At 45.6% G+C, this 20,279-nt stretch overlaps 1 protein-coding gene across 1 annotated transcript in view; it reads right to left on the reverse strand.

Moving 5' to 3' along the window:
• Positions 1-1,250: 1,250 nt before the first annotated feature.
• The window catches only part of LOC144168553 (neprilysin-2-like), a 147,231-nt gene continuing 128,202 nt past the window's right edge, over positions 1,251-20,279 (reverse strand). The window contains exon 10 of the mRNA XM_077697510.1: positions 1,251-1,571. Within this exon, the coding sequence (XP_077553636.1) occupies positions 1,278-1,571 (294 nt within the window). The 3' untranslated portion in view covers positions 1,251-1,277. The remainder of the gene's footprint in view (positions 1,572-20,279) is intronic.

Below are 20,279 nucleotides of genomic sequence, written 5' to 3' on the forward strand. Positions count from 1 at the left end.
CAGGAAAGACCTAGCACACATGTTGCGGGCCTGTCCACAGGCGATAACGTAAGGCCACAAATCGCTAGCGTAGAGCAATGGCAGACCATACTGCTCAGCTCCTAACCTAGCGGTTTAAGTCTGGGCCATTCAGCTGGCTGAAGACGCTGCTAGAGCCCAAGGGCCCTTGGCCGACATTTAGGATAACTGGCTGTAACGCAATAAAGTTCTGTCTCTCACTCCCTCAACCAGAGATATTCCCTCTGTTAGCTCAGCCACTTTTTCCAGATGTCACCATTTTGGCAATTGTAGACTAATTACACCACGTAAAGACTGTACACAACTTGTCATGGTTGGAAGCGGCGTCGAACGTGGAAGCAAGTAATTTGATGTATTTGCGGCCCCTCCTACCCGCATTTTAAATTAAACGATGCCTGATCATACAGAGCAGCATGAAACAATTAAGGTGTGGCACGACGGTAAAGTAGCAACCCACAGGGAAACCTACTCGAAAGATTGTGTAATCGGTTAATATCGGAAATGACGCAACTGTACTTCAACCTCGTTCAGTTTTGAAAGATGCTGTTTCCGTGGTTTCCATGAGTCGTCAGGCACTTTCTTCTGCTTTTCTGTCCCATGATGTAAACGGTATCCTAATATATCCTACTATCGAACCAAGGGTTATCTGCAAACATAAGCTTATCATTTTTTAACACGAAAGTGTTTAATTCCGGGGTACACAAACATTTGAGTGTCGTCATATCCGTCACAGAAGGGACGCCAGTACAACGAAGCAAGCGGTTTGTAAAGGGTGCACCCCTGCACGTAGGGTCGTCTTGCGGGCAAGCAACCTTTAGAACCAAAGAGTACGTACTAAGGGTTATTCGTTTTCGGGTTTTATATTTTAACACGAAAGTGTTTTATGCCAGAATACACCAAAATTTCACTGTCGTCATATCCGTCACGGAAATGACACCAGTACACCTTTGCCGAAGCGACGCGCCAGCAGGACGTTGCTCGCCAAGCACACCACAAGACAGCCACCGACCCGCCATTGATGCTCAGCTGCAGAGTTCGCTGCACATTTCACTTTCGCGTTTTCCCGATTCCTATGACAGATGAATTAACCACAATTTTTTATCTTTCTCTAGTCATTAGTTGCCCTCGCAGGCTAACATACGTATCTACTCCAGAAATATACGCGCACAAACATGTTTCTCGGAAGCGGGGCAAAATCGAATGAGAAGTATTATATTCAGGGAATAAGGAGGACGCATTAGGTTTCCCGACGGACATCGTCAGGGGAAGGCGCACTTCTGGCGCCGGCTCATAGCGGCGTACGGCGTGCAGTTGAAGGCGGCCGAGAAGCCCTGGTTGAGAAGCAGCGGTGAGTTGCAGCGCTTGTACATGTCCGAGTGCACGGCGCTGTTGGTGCGCCGGCTGTCGTTGCCCTTAACGGCGGGGGGAGGCACGGCCATGCTGTTGCACCACTTAAAGCACGAGCTGACGTAGAAGAGCTGCTCGTTGGTGAACGAGCCGAGGCCCGACGGGGCACGTAGCGATAGGCGCCGCTTGAAGGCCGTCTCCGCCACCTGCGTGTGAGTGGGCGCACAACACGTGACGCACAACACGTGATAAGGGTAACGAGGCAAGTCCTTAGCCTTGGGGGACAGATAAGACTGATTTCCCGGCTTAGGGTGGCGGCAACGGATTACGGCTTTCCGGACTAGGAAGATACCACCCACTTTTGTTTTTTTAGGCTCAATAACGGTAGTCAACAACAACCATGCAGTAATTCGATTTCTGATTTTTCGGGATTTCGCGGTAGGGGCCACACACTGCCAATGAATGCGCGTGAAAAATGGGAAAACACATTACACACACACGATTTTACCAAATAGTATCCATCCTGTATGGCGTTAGTTACGCCAAGGAAGTTACGCCGAAACGCCGAAATGCGCACATGTCCATGCTCAGTTACACTTTTTTGGCTTGTGAAAAAGTGAGAACCAAGCCACCTCCCCCGAAACGTAAAGAACCAACCCTGAAATGAAATCCCGTTTAGGCTACTTCACCCTTAATCACCGCCACAAAGTTCGGCTCCCCGCAGTTTGAATGAAAACATGGGATAATTATTGGCGATCCCTGACGCCTGGGTTTCCTTCAGTCGCAGCTGAATAACAGCAACAAAAAAAGATCGGGCAAAGGTTGGGGGATTTTGTGTTTCCATGGTGCACTTGCGTTTCTCGTTGCACCTCTTGAAAATGAAGTATTCATCACGGCGATTTTCTTGAATGACTAGAATGTACGCACTGCCACTTTAGATACAAACTTCTGGCCATCAGTCTAAATTGTAAAAATCAACCCCCATCAAACAAAGTTTCCCGCTGTCCTTCGTTTAGACCAAGAACGATGCCGCCCGGTACAGGTAGACCAGAAAGAGAGAGAGAGAGAGAGAGAGAGAGAGAGAGAGAGAGAGAGAGAGAGAGAGAGAGAGAGAGAGAGAGAGAGAGAGAGAGAGAGAGAGAGAGAGAGAGATAGAGATAGAGAGAGAGAGAGAGAGAGATTTAACTTTATTTAAACCCAGAGGGGCTAATCTGAGAAATTGCGAAGGCTTGATACTGGTGATAGAAGGAGAAAAAGTACATAGGGACGCATCGCACGCATCCACCATTTCTGACAGGGACAGCGTAAGAGTGACAAACAGCGGACGCGAAACATAAACGGTGATTGGCACGGTGCCAAAAGGGAAGTGTGCTGAAGCAGAACAGTAACAGACGTCTCAAGGTGAGAAACTACGGTACGACCAAATGAAACGGAAGCCCGAAATAGCAGGGCAGCCGGGCGGTATGCTCTTGGTCCATGGAGGAAAGGAGGCTTTCTTTCCTTCATGCCTTACCTAAAACGGACCCTTTTGAACGGGCATGACTCAGAATTCCGCCCCTCGTTTATCATGCCCGTGAAGCCAAAAGATACAGGCTTAAAAAAATGTCCCTCGGTCGAGCCTGTGCCAGCGAAGATAGAGTGAGGCATGAGACAAAATAAAAAACGCTTAGGCCAGATTTGGCGACAGGTCCGGGAATATGTCACGCTTTACGAAAGTGGCTGAAAAACCGGAATGTCCCGCGCATGCGTAATTACCTCTGGAAGTTTTACAGCCGTTAATCACGCGCGTAGGCGTAGTGGCACGCTTAACTACTAATTAGTTTCGAGCCCTGTACTTGTAGGAGCGCTTTACTTGCGCAAGTTTCGGGTCCTCACCCGACTCGGCGGGGCTCAAATAGGCCGTATTTTCGCAAACCACGTAGTAGCCGGTAGTACCGTGTTGTAATCAGCCGTGACACCCAGCAGGACTCTATTTTGGAATCTCCCGGGGAACTTTGTGCCTGGCCCATGTGGCTGTAGGTCTTTCTTCCTCGACACATTGCCAAGTTTTTTGAATATTAGAACAGCCAGTTGGTATTTTATTTTTGAGATTTATCACTTTTTCATTTCTGAAGGAGATAAAAAAATTGAGAGAAATACCTTTGTATGTCGACGACACGGTGGCCCTATTTACTCCTTGACCTGCTCTATGGAACGAAGATTACTAATTGCTACTAGCCTTCATTTGCCGTTTTTCGCCTCTGCTTCCTCACTGTTCCCCTCCGCTCGGAAAAATACAATGTAACGGTCGAAAAGGGGCGTCGGATGGGCGGAGCCCGCGAGCCAAACATGTTCCAAACTTTGAAACATTTTTTTAACGCGAAAGGGTTTTACTCCCGTACACACGAAGATTTTTACACTGACGTCATTCCCGTTACGGAAGTGACGCCAGTACAACGAAGCAAACGGCCTGTAAAGGGTGCACCCCTGTACGCAGGGTCTTTTTGCGGGGAAGCGACCTTTAGTATTAAACAGTACGTTATACTTGGGGTTGTTCGTGTTCGGATTTTATATTTTAACACGAAAGTGTTTTATGCCTGGATACACCAAAATTTCACTGACGTCATATCTGTCACAGAAATGACGCCAGTATACCTTTGCCGAAGCGACCCGCCAGCAGGACGTCGCTCGCCAAGAACAGCCACCAGACAGTCGCCGACCCGCAAATCATGGTCAGCCGCAGATTTCGCTGCACATTTCACTTTCGTGTTTGACAGAATCCTATTACAGAGGAATCACCCACAGTTTTTTTCATCTTGTCAGCGCAATCCATCATGTTCCCCTTTGTTTGTCTTCGGCGCAACAGATGCTGAAAATTTAGACTACCCCGGCTAGCAGTCAAACAGCTTCAAGCCAGTTTTTTGCTTGTCCGCAGACACCAGATTTTGCGCCGCCATAGACTTAGTCGTCACTACGAAGCAGTAGTAAACCTTTGTTTCACGCTGAAATTCGCTCAATATATAAATACGGATGATATAGCAAATTAATAGAACCGGCGTAATTTAAAAATTACCGATAATTAAGTTTTCTTCGCGATAAATAATGTTGACACGTTCTAACCATGCCATTATTACTGCTAGTTTGGAGAATTTGTTAGCCTATTTGTACCAGCTTACGCGCGTATAAGCAAATTTTGTCATAGTATGCGCAATTCCGGTCCCATGAGTGTTTCTCATGCGATCTCTGTTTCGTTAGTGCAGGGGACGACTGTTTCAAAATAAATTATTACGATGCAAATTGCTTGTCTCTAGGTGACAGACTAGCCAGGTGAATTATGAAGCAAGAAAAATTCCCCAAGAAAATTGTCTGTTATTCTAGGCACGGTTTGAATGATAACTTCATATTGATGTCTTCAAATATACGTATGTAAGGTTTGTGTGATATAAGGTCTCTTTTCTTACGTGGTCAGGGCAGGTTTGAGCAATTTCTAGGCAGTTTGAAATGGCTTCCACGATAGAAGTTATCCGAAAAAAAAAAAAATACGGAGCTGCTTTGTAGCACCCCTGAGCGGTCCAAAATGACAAATGACTTTCTTCCTTTCTTCATTTCTTTCTTCCTTCCTTCCTTCCTTCCTTCCTTCCTTTCGTTCCTTTCTTTTGTGCTTTCTTTCTCTCTTTCTCTCTTTCTTTCTTTCTTTCTTTCTTTCTTTCTTTCTTTCTTTCTTTCTTACTTTCTTTCTTTCTTTTTCCTTCCTTTCTTCCTTGTTGGTTGCCACGATAAATATGGGTGGCTGTTGTTCGTTATTTTTAGCAAGTATTCCTCGGCCGCACATCCTTGGTAATTTAAACTGACTCGCCCCTTAATTTCGAGATGGCGGAGTTTCGCATTACCCTTGTTATAACCACACAATTCGCCGGTGGAGAATTCCCCTTTCATGAATGGTATTTTAAAAAAAGCTGTTTTTACCAACGGCTTAGAAGTCAGAGCTAGAAAAAAAGAGAAAAAATAGGAAACATTTCTCTCAGGCCTATTTTATATTGTCAAAGCTCCTGCGTATTAAAATCCCGGGACCTCGTTACTTCTACGGGGTGGGTTGAAGGCAATAATTGCGCAAGCAATAAAACACGACTGCGGGCAACCTATTCCCCGGGGGTCAAAAAAGCGGCAACTAGGAAGCTACGCGACTTGGCTATGCAGTTGGTCGATTGCGTTGCGCGGAAACCTGAAGATCACCCGTGGCTGGGCTTTGTAGGGGCGAAATTGCGGTTTTATGACGTCATAAACTCAGGTAGCCTGAATGTATTTTCTCACTGCTTGGAGAAATCTGGTCCTTTCCTGTGAAGGGAGCTACCAAGATAGGAAAATGCACTCTTTGGCCCAATTGGATGTAGTAGAGCGCGTTCTGATTTCACTTATGTGAATGAAGTGAAATGAGTGAAGCTTAACGTGCTTTATCTGTAACATTTGATGTCGAATGTATGACAATAAGTTGCTGGGAAGGTTCACACCATGCTGTACAATGCAAGACCGCTTATTTGACCGGGATTGAGCCCTCCTGAAACGCTCGTTTGGCGGCCGGCGTGGACAATAATTAAAAGGAACATAAAAGAGATACGTGGGTTTGCACAATCTAGATTGCAACCCAAAGTTCGACGAAAACTCGTCTGTCGAGGAAATAACATTGCCGGTAACAAACTGACACTCGCCAAAAAGATAAAAGCAATAGTTATAAAAACACGTACGGACCCCGAAACGTCATTTGTTTTTACCTACTGCTTTTACCTTTTTGGCGAGTGTCATTTTGTTACCGGCAACCATCTAGATTATATGATTATAAGTGCCAAGCTTTTTCTCATGAGGTTTAACGCACCGCCGCTACACAAGCGATGAGGTGCGCCGTAATCTCAGGAATAATTTTGGCTACTTGGGGGTCTTTAACACGCGCCGAAAACTCGAACGCGTGGGCGTTTTCGTTTATGAGCGTCAAACTTGCAAACAAATTGCTGCGGCTGCTTTCCAGAATGACTTCGCTCTTCACAGTGAGACAGAACCTTTCAGCAGAATTTGTGCTAACACTTTGCCTTATTTTTTATTAAAGTTTCTTTTGAGAGACATCTGGCTCGCATTTGACACGAACGACCGTTTTTGCTCCTGTTCCCTGAAAATGATCCATGCTGTCTGATAAAGTCCGGCGCAAACTTTTAGGGGAACTGCGCCGCAGGCAAAAGCTGCAACGACCAGAGAGGAGGTCAAAAAATGTGCCGAACATGGCGTCGATTAATATGCCTACGTGCAAGAGATGAATGGCGCAACAGTTGACAGGTTCCACGTACCCGTCGGGCTTAGCATTTGATTACTGTTATCTTTTAAAGCGGCCAACGCATGCGCGCTATCTGTCGACCAGTGAGGCATTCATCACTCTGTGCGCAGACCTGTTGTTCGAGGGAGTGTTGGTGCGCCCATTCTATTTTTGGAAGTGGCCACTGTTATGTGCGCGGATTTTGCTGGAACTTTCAGCTCCACTTTACTCAAACAGGGCCCAGCATTCTCGTAAGTGGCGCCACCGAAAGGTGTCGCATTTCTTTGTTTGTTACAGGCTCTGACATGCGTCGCATAGTTGCCGAACAAATTTCCACGGCTCGCCTCGCTGTTTCGATGCATTCCCAATGTACCGCTTTTATCTCCCGCCAGCGCCTTCCTCTTTGAGAATGGCAAAAGCGGCTGCCCACGAGGCATGAGCGGCTGGGATGGAGCGCCCGGGAACTGGAAGGCAATAACGGGTCTCGAGCGGGGGCGATGGATAAAGCCTGTCACGTACGGAGCTGACCCTTCGTGTCGGATCATTTGTCTTGTTTTATCATCTATCCTGGCGAGAACTGGTAGGAAGTGAGAAGACGGAACGAAATAAAGGTTGCCGGTAGTCTGTAGAGCGCTTTGTATCGTTATAGCTGGAAAAAAGGGCAACGATGCTGAGCCAACAAGAAGGTTCCAAAGCACCTGTCACGAGAAAACCAGAGCTCCCGCTATCAACCCGTAAACTACGCTTAAAAGAAGAAAGTAGTAGGCAATACAAAAACTACAACAACAATAAGAAGTAATGACAACAGCAATAGACAACAAATGAACGGTAACATGTCGTCGTTCTAAGTATTACCATTCTCGTCTCAAGGAACCTGATTTCTTATACGGGCTTTCCTGCTTTCGAAAGGCTGGTTTTCTCTTTCTCTCAATACGTGAACTTGAGAGTGCGCGCATAAACTGCTGTGGCGCAATAAAAGGCAGTTGGAACCTGTAGCACACAACGGGCACCCTGTCCTGGAAAGCGTTAAAAACTTTATGGACACGTACCTAAACGTAGGTAGTTCTGATGTTTTTGTGCACTCACGCAAAGTTGAGTGCGTAAAAGTGTAGGGGCGTTCTGACATTTCTGTAGGAATACGAAGGACTTGAATATAGTTGGGAGGAATAGTAGCGAAAGTTGAAAATTTATGGAAACTTCGTTCACATTTTTTCTGAAGGACCACTGTCCGGGCCTACTGTCCGGGCCTTTATTCTCATTTTCTTTCTCTCTCTCTTCCTTTTTTTTTTGCTGAGAAAAAAAGTCCGCCAGAAACACACAGGTAGTCATGAAATGGACATTCATAATGAGAAGACAAAACAAAGGCAATAGAGAATAATTATAGAGCACCAAAATTCTCAACTTGGAGAAGGCGAAAAATCTTGGCGTGTTTCGAGCCTGATGCCAGCACCAGTTATTCAACAGTGACAACTCAGTAGGAGCGCCAACTGCATCCGTGCCCCTGAAGACAACTCCTAAACAAAATTTTCCAGGAGTTGTCTACCTTTATCAATTTCTTAGACAGTGTACATGACTAAGCGGAGACCAGTTTGTTGGACAGACGCGATACTGGGTTTGTTTGAAGCTATTGGATTATAAGGTAGGAAGTTTTCAAACTTAATCGGGGCTGATAATTATGTCCGTAAAGTACGATGACATTTGTTATTTTTATTAACTTATATGACAAAACACGCCTCACTGACAAAAAAAAAAAAAAAAAATCTGCGCATAGCATTCGTTGAAGTCGCAGCTTTGACAGGGTCTAGCTGCATGTGTGATGTCTTGGAATCCAAACTAGTCAGCACGGATGCGCAAAGAAGCAACAAGACGCAACAAAGTTCGGCATCCGTAGCGTCACAAGTGGCGTTATCGCCTACGCGATTAGTGATAATCAGCCAATTTATCTTTCAATTCAGCACACGGGAAAATTGCACAAAATTCTGATTAGTCAACGCTTAGGCGAATCAACCACGAAAATTTATCCCTTTTTCGATAACGTGCGACCCACGTAACTTAGGATTACGTTCTTCACGAAGACAACCCTGATAAAGCTTATAATATATTTATGGGGAAGCTTACGGACGCTTATTACGCTTCCTTCCCTCTCAAAACGTTTACCCCATCAAAAAAAGCATGAAACCCCTGATGGCTCGCGAAATTCTAAAGCTTATTCAGAAACGCGACAAACTCTACAATAAATTCATGAAAACTAGGTGCCTTAATGCTCTGAAGATATTCAAATAAATTTAAAAAACATGTTGCTGATGACCATTGTTCTGGCAAAAAGCGATACTACACTAACCTTTCCAGCTCAACAACAGGACGTTCAGGGGACATATGGAAGGTCCTAAATACTTTACTAGGGCGTTCTCAAGAGCCTATCGACGAAATTACCAAAGGCAACAGTGAATTAACTGGAGTACATTTAGCCAATGCTTTCAAGGACCACTTCCGTTCAGTAGCACCGATATCTACTAACAATGATGGTCGCTTACCCTTCAGGAAACCCTACAACTCACACATAATGTTATTGGAACCAATTGTCGAAAAAGAAATTATTGAGGTTTTTTTCAGAGTTAAATAATAGTAAGTCAGAGTGTGCTTTCGGTTTTTAAATTAAGCCAACGAAGCACGTAACCGATAAAATATCACACTGGTTAGTGCACATATATAACGCCTGCTTTGAAAGACGATATTCTTTCTTGGGCTACTTAAACGCAGACATTTTGGTCTGTCTGTATGTCTGTTTACCTGTCTGTCTGTGACTCGATTCAGCCACCCGGCCAAAGTGATTGATTGATTGTGGGGTTTAACGCGCCGACACAACGTAGGCGATGAGGCGCGCCGTAGTGGAGGGCTCCGGATTAATTTTGACCACCTGGGGATCTTTAACGTGCGCCGAAATCTCGTACACACGGGCGTTTTTGCTTTTCGCCTCCTCCATCAGAAAAGCGGCCGCCGCGGCCGGGAATCGAACCCGCGACCTCGTGCTCAGCAGCGCAACGCCTTAGCCACTGAGCCACCGCGGCGGGTACCCGGCCAAAGTGAAACAGAAGCTGCGCAATAGTCTTATATACCAACAGCCAAATCTAAACGCCTAAGCCCGTTGTCAGTGTTCATACTTGTCACCATTGTTGAACAAGAATAAGATATTACGCAAGTATAAGGGAGAAAATCAATACATAAGTGATATTTGCAGTGTTCCTTTAATAAAAATTCGTGGATGCTTGGATTTTGCGATAGCAAATCAAATAGTATACATCAACTGCAGAAAACCGTCGCATGCTGTTGCTGGCGCTACTACAGCTCCTGACGGCATTCAAGAAATCAAACGGTAACAGTAACAAAACGTTCCACTAGACAGTTTCCACGTTCCGCTTGGAACACTCGTGGATTGTTGCAACGGGTTTCTATAAACGTTGGAATAGGGTGCCTTGATTTACGCGCATCTCCACCGTATACGGCAGCGCTGGCATCGAGGCACCCGACTTGGAGCATTGGGACGTGGTAAATTTAAATTGACCTGGGCAAACCTCAAGCGTGTTATCGTGGGAGGAACGAGACGGGATGGGAACAGCATGAGACGTGAGCGGGAAAGAGAAGGGAGGTATTTACTCGGCAGAAGCGCCAGTCAACTATCGTATTTGCATTCGATGCACGCATACGGTCCACAACATGCATCCGATCCACAACAAAGCACGGCGCCAGGCATAAGTTTAAACTCATCGAACTGAATACAGAAACCGGCCGGACGTTAGGTACGAAGACGCATCACTATACACCAATCGAGCAGCCCACACCATCGGTATAATCAATAATCATGGTGCGGAGCTAGCTTTTGCTTCTATATCTACCAAGGACATCGACACCACCGGAGAAACATCCATTTCCCTTGCAGCTACCACTGGCAAAGAACATGTCACCATCATATAGACTACTAGACAGCGTGTCGAATCTTCCGAATTGGACGCATTTCATCAACAGCAGCAAAAATTCTATCTAGCCAACCTGATTTACCCGAAATTTTCATCATATGGACACCGGTTCATTCATCCCTGGAAGGGACTGAGGCGGCTCAGGCCGCAGCCCGAGCTCACTTCGGACGCCTCCTTCTGGGATGTCAGCCAGTCCTTCCATGAGCCCGACACAAGAAATATTCCCCTGAAGATACACTGACATCCGGGCACATTACCGCCTCGGACGAAGAACCTTTCCGCCTCCACATATCAAGATGTCTCGCGAAGACACGGTCATCTACAGACAGCTCCAGACTAACACATTTCGATGTGGTACCTTACTACGCTCAATGCATCCGACATTATACACACACACACACACACTTGTGAATTCTGCACAGAGCCATGTACTCTCTACCACATGGTGTAGAAATGCCGCCATACCCCCCCCCCCCTCCACCCTCCTTCTTTGCACCAAAACCAAATCCTTCGTTTGAGCAGTGGGAGGGTCCGTTGACCAGCTCCGACCCGGGTTACCAACAACATCTAGTAGATCGGGCGAGACAGGCCGACAAGGCCCACGGCTTCCTGGACTAAGGAGGTCCCCCCCCCCCCCCCCTGGCGGTCAACCGAAAACTGACCGCTCGATGTAGCGTTTATTCCCCTATCTATATATAAATGAAATATTAAACATTGATGACTCTGTTAAATATATCATATATTCCGACGACACGGGTCTGTTCCTCAGTGGAAAGTTTGGAGTTCACTTAAGCAAGCATGCTAACAAAACCTTATTCCTCATTAAAAATTGGGCTCTTAAGATTGATCTTAGAACCAATATAGAAAAAACCAAGGCAATTTTGTTTCCCCTTCGGCATAGAATTGTCAAGCTTCTGCCTATTCATATAAATAAAAAATAATAGAAATAGTCTGGCATTTTGAGACATTAGGTGCCTATTTTTCAGAGTAGATGTCTTGCGATAAACACATTAGTTACCTAACTGGTGAATTATCAGCTGTGACCGGCTGCGTGAGGCAGCACTGCTTTCACTTTACAATCTCTGCAAATATTATTTTATATAATTGTCTCTTTTCATCTTTACTGAATTACGGTGTATTAGTGTTGAGCACTACCACGCTTCAAAAAAGGTAAGCTATTTTTTGATACAAAAACGAATAACCCACATTACAAATTAAGTGTCTCCCCTGCGCCATACACGTAGGCTATTTCGAGACCTAAAAATCTTTAAAGTTAATTCCCTGTACCTTTTCAAATTATCTCGGAACTTTAAGTGTGAAGTAACCAGAAATGATAGTACAATGGCCGGCCTTGCACAACTACGTAAAAATTTCACTCCCTATCCTACCCGCAATCCTGAGGAATGAAAAGTCGACACGGCCGCACATAGAGAGCAATAGTAGACATAGAAAGCAAATGCCGAGGTTGTGCCTTCATTTTTTGCTAAACCGTTTTACACTCTCTTTCCAAAAACTGCGTAGCACGTTTTTTGCAGTACCCTTATATACTAAAGCTTTTTTATCTCCCTCTTCTTTTCTTTCTTTTCTTTCTTTCTGTCTGGAACTTAAAAACTCACTCTCAACGTGTCATACAGCTACACAGCTCTTCGAAAATCCCGATTTACAAAGAAAGCGCACACGCGGTAACATAGCGGCACCAAAATGTCGGCGCCCATGTGTCTTCCGGGTAAACAAATGTCACGTGATGCGGTTCAACCAATGGCCGCTGTCGGCGGCATCCAACAAGGAAAGAAAAGAGTGTCGATACTCTGGAACCTGATCTAGTGGTCCTAGTCTACAATCCCTCCCCCCCCCCCAAAAAAAAATAATGCTAATTTAGTAGGTCGCAAGAATGTCTTGTTCTTGAAATGAATTGCCAGAGATTATTCTTGTAACGAATTGCCAGAGATAGTTGTGTAGTATTTTTGTTGTTTCGGCATAATAAAATTTTATGAATGAGATCGCACTGTATACTGAGGAGACACATGGGAACGTGTATTAGTTACTTTTTCTCTTTGCGGTTGGATTACTCTTCCCTGACAGCTGAAATTCCATAACTGAGACATTCGAAAGTCCGCCTTTTGATGTTTTTTTAAACCCCCTCCTACACAATGCGCGTAGCACTGAAGGTGACGCATATGAAAAAAAAAAAAGCCGTCAAGCAAAGGGCATCAAACTCCCACACACAAAAAAGAAAGTAAAAAATGTAATAATGTTCCTAGACTGGATGATGATTTCCGATGTATGTCGGCTACAACGTAGGGAATGTTACCGGTCACATTTCTTTTCTCGTCCGTACGAAACATGATTCTTCCATCAGACGACGGCGCCGCAGAAGTTCGTTGCAAACTTAGCTCTCGAAAAAACTTCACTCGACGTTGTTCGTTAGTAAAACGAACTCGAGCCAAACAAAAGCAGCGATAGCGTCGGCTATACCAAGCGTTCAGAGTCGATATAAATTATTTCAGCCAAAAGTTTTTCAATAATTGAATTTTTTATGTGTCACGGGCGCGCACTTTCGCATCTAATTTTTGCGAACCTGATGGCACGTTCCCACTCGCGAATCGATGACGTCGAGAAATAGTCCCAAAGTGAGTCCTTCGCGGACCGATTGCTCTTGTAGCGCGACATCCACCGAAAACCAATTAGCCAATAATGGCTGCAGAGGGGGTCGACGTAGCGCATTAATCAGGAACCAACCGCATGTTTAGTTCTGATATCGCAATGATGGCCGGTTACCCTGGCATGGGGTCTGTCCTGAACTGTATTTCTTCGGTCGGCGCATAATCGACTGTTTAGCGAACAGAGTAAGACTAATGAGGACGTACAAACGTGCTGAAATTGTAAAGAAAAGTAACATTCGTGGATAGCAAGATGAATGGCGAGACGGTAGACTGACTTTCGAGCCTGTTGGGGCTTCGCTCGGAGCATGGTGGTTGGGATAAGTATATATAAAAACTGTGGTTGATTCCTCTGTCATAGGAATCGGTAAAACACGAAAGTGAAATGTGCAGCGAAATCTGCAGCTGAGCATGGTGTGCGGGTCGGCGGCTGTCTTGTGGGTGTGCTTGGCGAGAGACGCCCTGCTGGCGGGTCGCTTCGGCAAAGGTGTACTAGCGTCATTTCCGTAACAGATATGATGTCAGTGAAATCTTGGTATATCTCGGCATAATACACTTTCGCATTAAAATATAAAACACAAAAACGAACAACCCGAAGTATAACGTACTCTTTAGTACTAAAGGTTGCTTCCCCTCAAGAAGACCCTTTGTGCAGGGGTGCACCCTTACAGGCCGCTTGCTTCGTTGTACGGGCGTCACTTCCGTGACGGATTTGACGTAAGTGAAATCTTCGTGAATGCTGGAATAAAACACTTTCGTTCTAAACGTCTGCGGAAGTCCATGAAAAGATATATACTTTGCGTGTTAGAATGTGAGTGTCATGACGTTAAAGTTACAGCTGTGTATTTCTGCTGGTAGTAACATTAAGAAACAAGAACTCTTCGCGTCAGTTTTTGCGGCTGCCTCAACAGCAACCATCAAACATACGGCGCTGTTCAGGTGGGTAGCATGGTTTTTACAGTAAATACTCCCTGTCCTTTTCGCGTTGCCGTTCTATATTTTTCTACGTATGGTAACGCCGGTTTGTTGAAAACAAAAATGAAGTTGAATGACAGTCATACGGAACAGTACACTACCCTGCGATGAGTAGTCGCATCATTGGTTGTTGCGAGTTTGAACACCGCCTCATCGCGTTGCCCTCATCGTGGGTGGCCCTGCGGCCTACGCCAATACAGCGATTCCGGGAGTCCGCGAAACAGCTCCAAGGTTTAGTTTGAAATTCTCCCGAAAGTAAATGGTGGCTGTAGTGTGAAGCGAGGTACTGAGAGAACAGCCATCCAGTCCGGACGCACCAATTTCAGACAAATCGGAAAGCCCTTGAAGACGCCCAGAAACTTTCCTGCAGTTTCCAGCGTCGTATTCTGTGAGCGAGTTTCTCAGGGGAGTCAACGAGTTGTTTTTTGCTGCATAGTTATAACCCGACCCAGAAAATCCTGGTTGTGCGAACAACCAATCGACTTTCGGCCCCAGCGGCCGGGTCTGGATCTTCCTGTTCTATTGACGCCTTATTGCGTCCCACAGGAGGGCTTCCAAAGCAATTCAATGAGGGCAACCGGGCTTCTGGCTGATTACTTTCCGATCGAAAAGGACGGGTTGAGTGAAGCCGGCCTCGATGCGGACTGAAAACGGGCGTAGTACTCAGGGACGTCATAGAATGTTTCTTTGTCGCCCGCATTGATTTTTATTCTGGCTCAGCGAAGGTGCGGAGGTTTTGTTACCGCAAGTCAGGTAAACAACCTTTATCGGAGCATTTTAAAGCAGATATGCTGTCGTCAACGTGAACGCGGAGGCTATTATGAATGCGATCAAAGAACACTATGGGCAAGATTGAACGAAGGAAACTTGATTAAACACAGCTGTTGGGCAAGTTGGTGCATTATGATTGAAAAATAGAGCGCGACGTGGACAACGACGGCAGGAAACTTGCCCCGTCTTAGGATTTTTCGTGGCGTTTTACAGACGCCTTTCAAAAATAACATGGTTACTGCATTACCTTTCTCACTGAGCGCCGTCACGCTTTCCTGCGCCGGTAGTGGTCGGAGTGGGCTCAAAGGTTTTTAGGAACATTTCGCTGTTTTTTTTTCCAGATTTACCACGATGCACGATTAGATCGGTGACATTGAAATGTGGCTCAAGCACTATACAGTTTCACAATTGCATTAGATATGGGTCTTACATTCAGTTATTGGTTTTGTACTTTCAGTATACGGTTTGCGACTGCAACGGAACGCTGCGCCAACACTGATAGACAATTTTATTTCATTCTCGCCTTTAAATGGAATGAACATTATTGTTTGTTTGTCTTTATTCGCATCTTGGACAAAGGTCATCCAATATGCGGTATTTTTAACCCTGTTACAGCCTTTCACACAGATCCATGTGTTTGTGAAACCTAGGGGAAAGCCGTCGAAGCATAGTGCCGAGGAGAATGGACGGAGTAGAGAGGGGGTGGGAATGACAGGTGGATGGAAGTAAAAACAGGGGAGGACAGAGTCATAAAATTTGAAGGGGTGTTGAGCCGGTGGAGGAAGATAGTGGGGAGAAGGGAGGGGAAGGGAATAGTGCAAATTTTATTAGGAATAGCCCTGCTAGCGTACACCCCCCGCAGGAATTGTAACCTCTGCCTAGAGATTATCATGCATCGAGATGACACGAGGTGCGAAGAGCGCCAGCGCAATAGCTCTCGCGTAGTAGCAGTTCTTCGCTACCGTTACTTCACCACTATAGAGGTCAGAGCTTGTGTTAAGGGTTTGGCTATTATTGTGGCTATTATAAAGCAGATATCGTTTATTTTACGTGTATAAGGCACCCCTTGTGGTTGTCCCGCGGTTAGTGGTTGAGTGGGCTTGGCAGCACGGCAGTGATGGCCCGCACTCATTTGCAACGCCTGTTTCGTATGCAGATATTCTTCGTGGCCGGTCTTCAAACCTTCCCCCGTGGTCCGCAGGACGCTGCACATCGGAGCCCGGCCCCCACGGTTAAGCACCCGCTGCACGCTTTGGACCCATCAGCCAGGATTCACCGTCTGCCCTCTGCCGTGGATACCCTGCCGGCCGCACCACGCCAATGCCCTTCAATGTTCCAGACTGTGCCTCCGTCTCTGGGGCTGCTTTTCCCCTCATGGCCACGAGGCACGGGAACAGAACGGACATCACACCGCTTTGTTAAAAGCATCACCAAAAGCAGCGCGCTCTTCAGTGGGCTCGGCAGCATGGCAGTGATGGCCCGCACTCGCTTGCCACGCCTGTCATTTATGCAGGTAAAAAATTCCTGCTCCCTCTTTTTCATGCGCACCAAATACGCTGCTTTGCTAGTGCTGTCGAGCCCCAGCTGTTGCTTAGAGATTGTTTGTACTTGTATTCGTGCCCTGCGAGCGCTGTTGCTGTTATGCGGTGACATCGAGGAAAACGCTGGCTCTACAGCTCGGTCCATTACTACTCAAACGACTAACGCCGTTATGTCTGTCCTAAGAGAAATCCAGTCCGCACAGGCATCCATCCTTAATGAAATGAAATCAATACGTTTTACGCTGCTGCAACACGAGGAAAATTTGAAGAAATTACTAAAAGACACTAAAATAGAAGACGAATGCTCTGTAATAGCGACGGTAAAAGAAAAGGTCGACGGCTTACAGACCCCAAGTAGGCAAAACTGCGGTGATATCACTAGACTTGTCGCTAGGATGGACGGCTCTGAGGAGAGACAACGACGGTCCAACCTTGTCTTTTACGATTTTTAAGATGCCACTGACGAGACTTGGGCACAGTCCGACAAGCGCGTCATCGATCTTTGTCTTACCAATCTTAAAGTCCCAATCGAATCCAGAGACATTGAACGGGCTCACCGAATAGGGCGTATTTAACCCAGTAAAAATAGACCCATCATTGTCCGGTTCTGTAATTTCAAGGATCGAGAACTAAGGCTGTCCAACGCAAAAAACTAAAGGGCACCAATTATAGATGTTTCCCCCAACACCCGCAAGGCACGTAAGCACCTCATTGAATTTGGTAAAACGTCTCGCAAGACGTATAAACTTCGGTACGACAAACTAACCATTGACGACACTCCCTCCGCCCATAGCTATCACCTCCCACCCCATCGAATCCTAAATTAAACCCTGAAATTTTGTCAATTGTACGCACTAACATTAGAAGCCTCTTGCCAAAACGCGACTCGATTTTTAATCTTATCTGCACGACAGAATGCAACTTTGTTCTCTTGACTGAAACGTCTATTCTTCAATTTGCAATTCAGAATTTGCACCATGCTTTCCTGGCTTGACAATTTTTCGGCCAGGTTGTGATGGTAAGCGTGGTGGTGGCATTGTTATAGCTGCTCACAGACGTTTAAATTGCTTTCCAGTGGTCATCCCTTCCTGCCGAATTAATGTTTGTCTGCTGCAGCAATTCATATCCTCCGGTTATCATTGGAGTCTGTTACCGCCCACGTGATGCAGACGCTTCATTTATCGCCAATTTCCACAGTGCTCCTAACTTCCTGAATGCCTGTTATCCTAACATACCGGTGTTTTAATGGGTGGCTTTAAACTCTCAGGAAGAATCTGATCTAACCTCACGCTCACGATATCTAAACACAATGTGGAAATCGACTTTGTTAACACGTCCCTAACGTTTGGTTTATCTAAACTTGTTTCCTTCCCAACGCGAGTTACTGAGCACTTTTCAAATATTCTTGACCTCATTTTCACGTCACACGCCGGAAATCTTGCATCGCTAATTCCTCTCCCCGAGATAAGTGATCACGCTGTACTTCACGCTACGATTTCTAATCAACTATAAACCAGTCCCAAGACATTCCAAGAAAATCGTCCCACTCTACGATAAGGGAAGCTATGCTGTCATTAGCAACGAACTATCCATATTTTGTGTCTGGTATTTAAACGACTCTTCCGACGCCCCCTAGAAACTATCTGGTCTCTGGTCAAGTGCAAAATACATGATTTGGTCATTAGGTTTATCACCACTATTACAATTACAGAACAGGCGTCTTAACCTTGGTTTAACATGTATCTCAAGCGGCTTAATAATAGGAAAGCGCAATTATATCGCTAGTATCAACTGCTTAACAGCGCGAGCGCATGGAATAGGTACCTCGGAACAGCAACAGCCGCGTCGGCGGATTGCCTCGAAAGCGCGTCATCCCTATTTCATATTTGCCGCGCTTTCGAGGCGCTTTTTCAAAGAAAGTGCTACGAGTTGTGCCGCGCCTCCGCCAGATGGCGCCACGGGTCCCACGACCGAGAGAAGACGCAGTGAAACATCCCCCTCGCGAGGGGCACGATCAAATGCAGAGCATTTCCGGGGGCGCACGACGTTAAGTAGTTTGCGTTACGTTAATGTTGTTGCACTTGTGGCAACTGCTGACGAGAGAGCGCTCGTCAGCAGTAATTTGAATGAGTCAACGATATAAGGCGCGTTCGTAGCGTCCCATTCTGTGTCGGCTTTGTGGCGCAGTGGATAGAGCACCATGTACATTGCGTTCCGCCCGCAGGGTCGAGGAATCGAAACCGGGCGCCGGATAGTATTTTTTTATATATAGTAGGGAGGGGTCCGGTGCGGACTACGGACGTCAACGCGGGTGACATCGTGAGTTACTGAAATGCTCTGCATTTAAAAAAATTTGAATCGCGTGCTGCGAGGGCTAAGCGCTCTTTTTTTTCTTCCACCTTACCTAATATGATACGCAATAATCCTAAGCAATTTTGGAGAGCCATTAACCCCAACCCCACAAAAGCATTATCATTGCCTGATGAACGCGGTGATCCTATTCCAAAACATATTGCCTCTCAAGTGTTAAATTCTGCCTCCTCCTCCATATTTCCCCCTGAGTCTTGCGGCCCGCTTCCAGACTCCCCATTCCTTGATTATCCAGTCATGCCAGACATTACACTCGATTCATACGGCATTGCAAAACTAACTGACCAATTGAAACTAACGTCGTCTGCGGGAATGGATGGCATCAATTCCAAAATACTGAAAAACACTAAGCCAATGACAAGCATTCTTCTTTCGTGCATATTTCAGCAGTCCACTTCATGCGGAGTGGTGCCGGAAAACTCTAAGTTTGTTAAGATCGTTCCTGTCCCGAAGAAAGGTCTTTCATCTTCACCGAGTAATTATCGCCCCATTTCCATCACAAGTGTGTGCTCTAAATTAATGGAACACACAAACTATTCCCACGTTCAGTACATGTCTTTCGCTCTATGCTCTAAATTAATGGAACACACCATCTATTCTCACATCATATTTTTTTACGTTCTTTAACTCTAACCAACACGGCTTTCAAAAAGGACTTTCATGTGACACTCCACTCGCCTGAGTGTCAGATGATTAACGACCTGTGTTCTAGCCTCGAATTTAACTTACCTGTAGACGCCATTTTCATTGATTTCGAAAAAGCTTTAGAAAAAGTACCCCATAATAGATTATTTCTGAAGCTTTTGCGTCTTAATCTTAACCCTCTGGTTTTTAATTGGACATGTGACTTCTTGACTAAACGTAAGGAGTTCATTTGTACTAATAACCATCGCTTCTTTCTATCTGCTGTAACCTCCGGCGTACCTCAAGACACTGTTCTTGGTCCTCTACGATTCCTAATCTATATTAACGACCTCCCAAATGACTTAGCTTCTATAATTCGTGTATTCGCAGACGATTGCGTCATTTATCGTCCTGTTCACAATGCAAACGACATTGTCATCCTACAGTCTTGTCTTTCTTTGATTCAATCATGGAGCGAAGAAAAATGGCTGATGTCCCTAAACAAAAAGATGACTTGTGCCATTTCTGTTCACTTTCACCACCGACAATCTTATTCATCCGCTAAATACTACCTGTCTGATACAGAAATTACAGCAGTTAATTCATATAAATACCTCGGCATCACTCTAGCTTCGGATAAGACCTGGTCATCCCACATAATGAACATTACTAATGACGCCAACCACGTTCTTAGCTATCTCCGCGTTCTTGGCTATCTTGG

The sequence above is a fragment of the Haemaphysalis longicornis genome, unplaced genomic scaffold, assembly GCF_048455015.1.
Source record: "Haemaphysalis longicornis isolate Haplotype H1 unplaced genomic scaffold, Haemaphysalis longicornis Haplotype H1 scaffold_2, whole genome shotgun sequence".
NCBI classification, from domain to species: Eukaryota; Metazoa; Arthropoda; class Arachnida; order Ixodida; family Ixodidae; genus Haemaphysalis; species Haemaphysalis longicornis.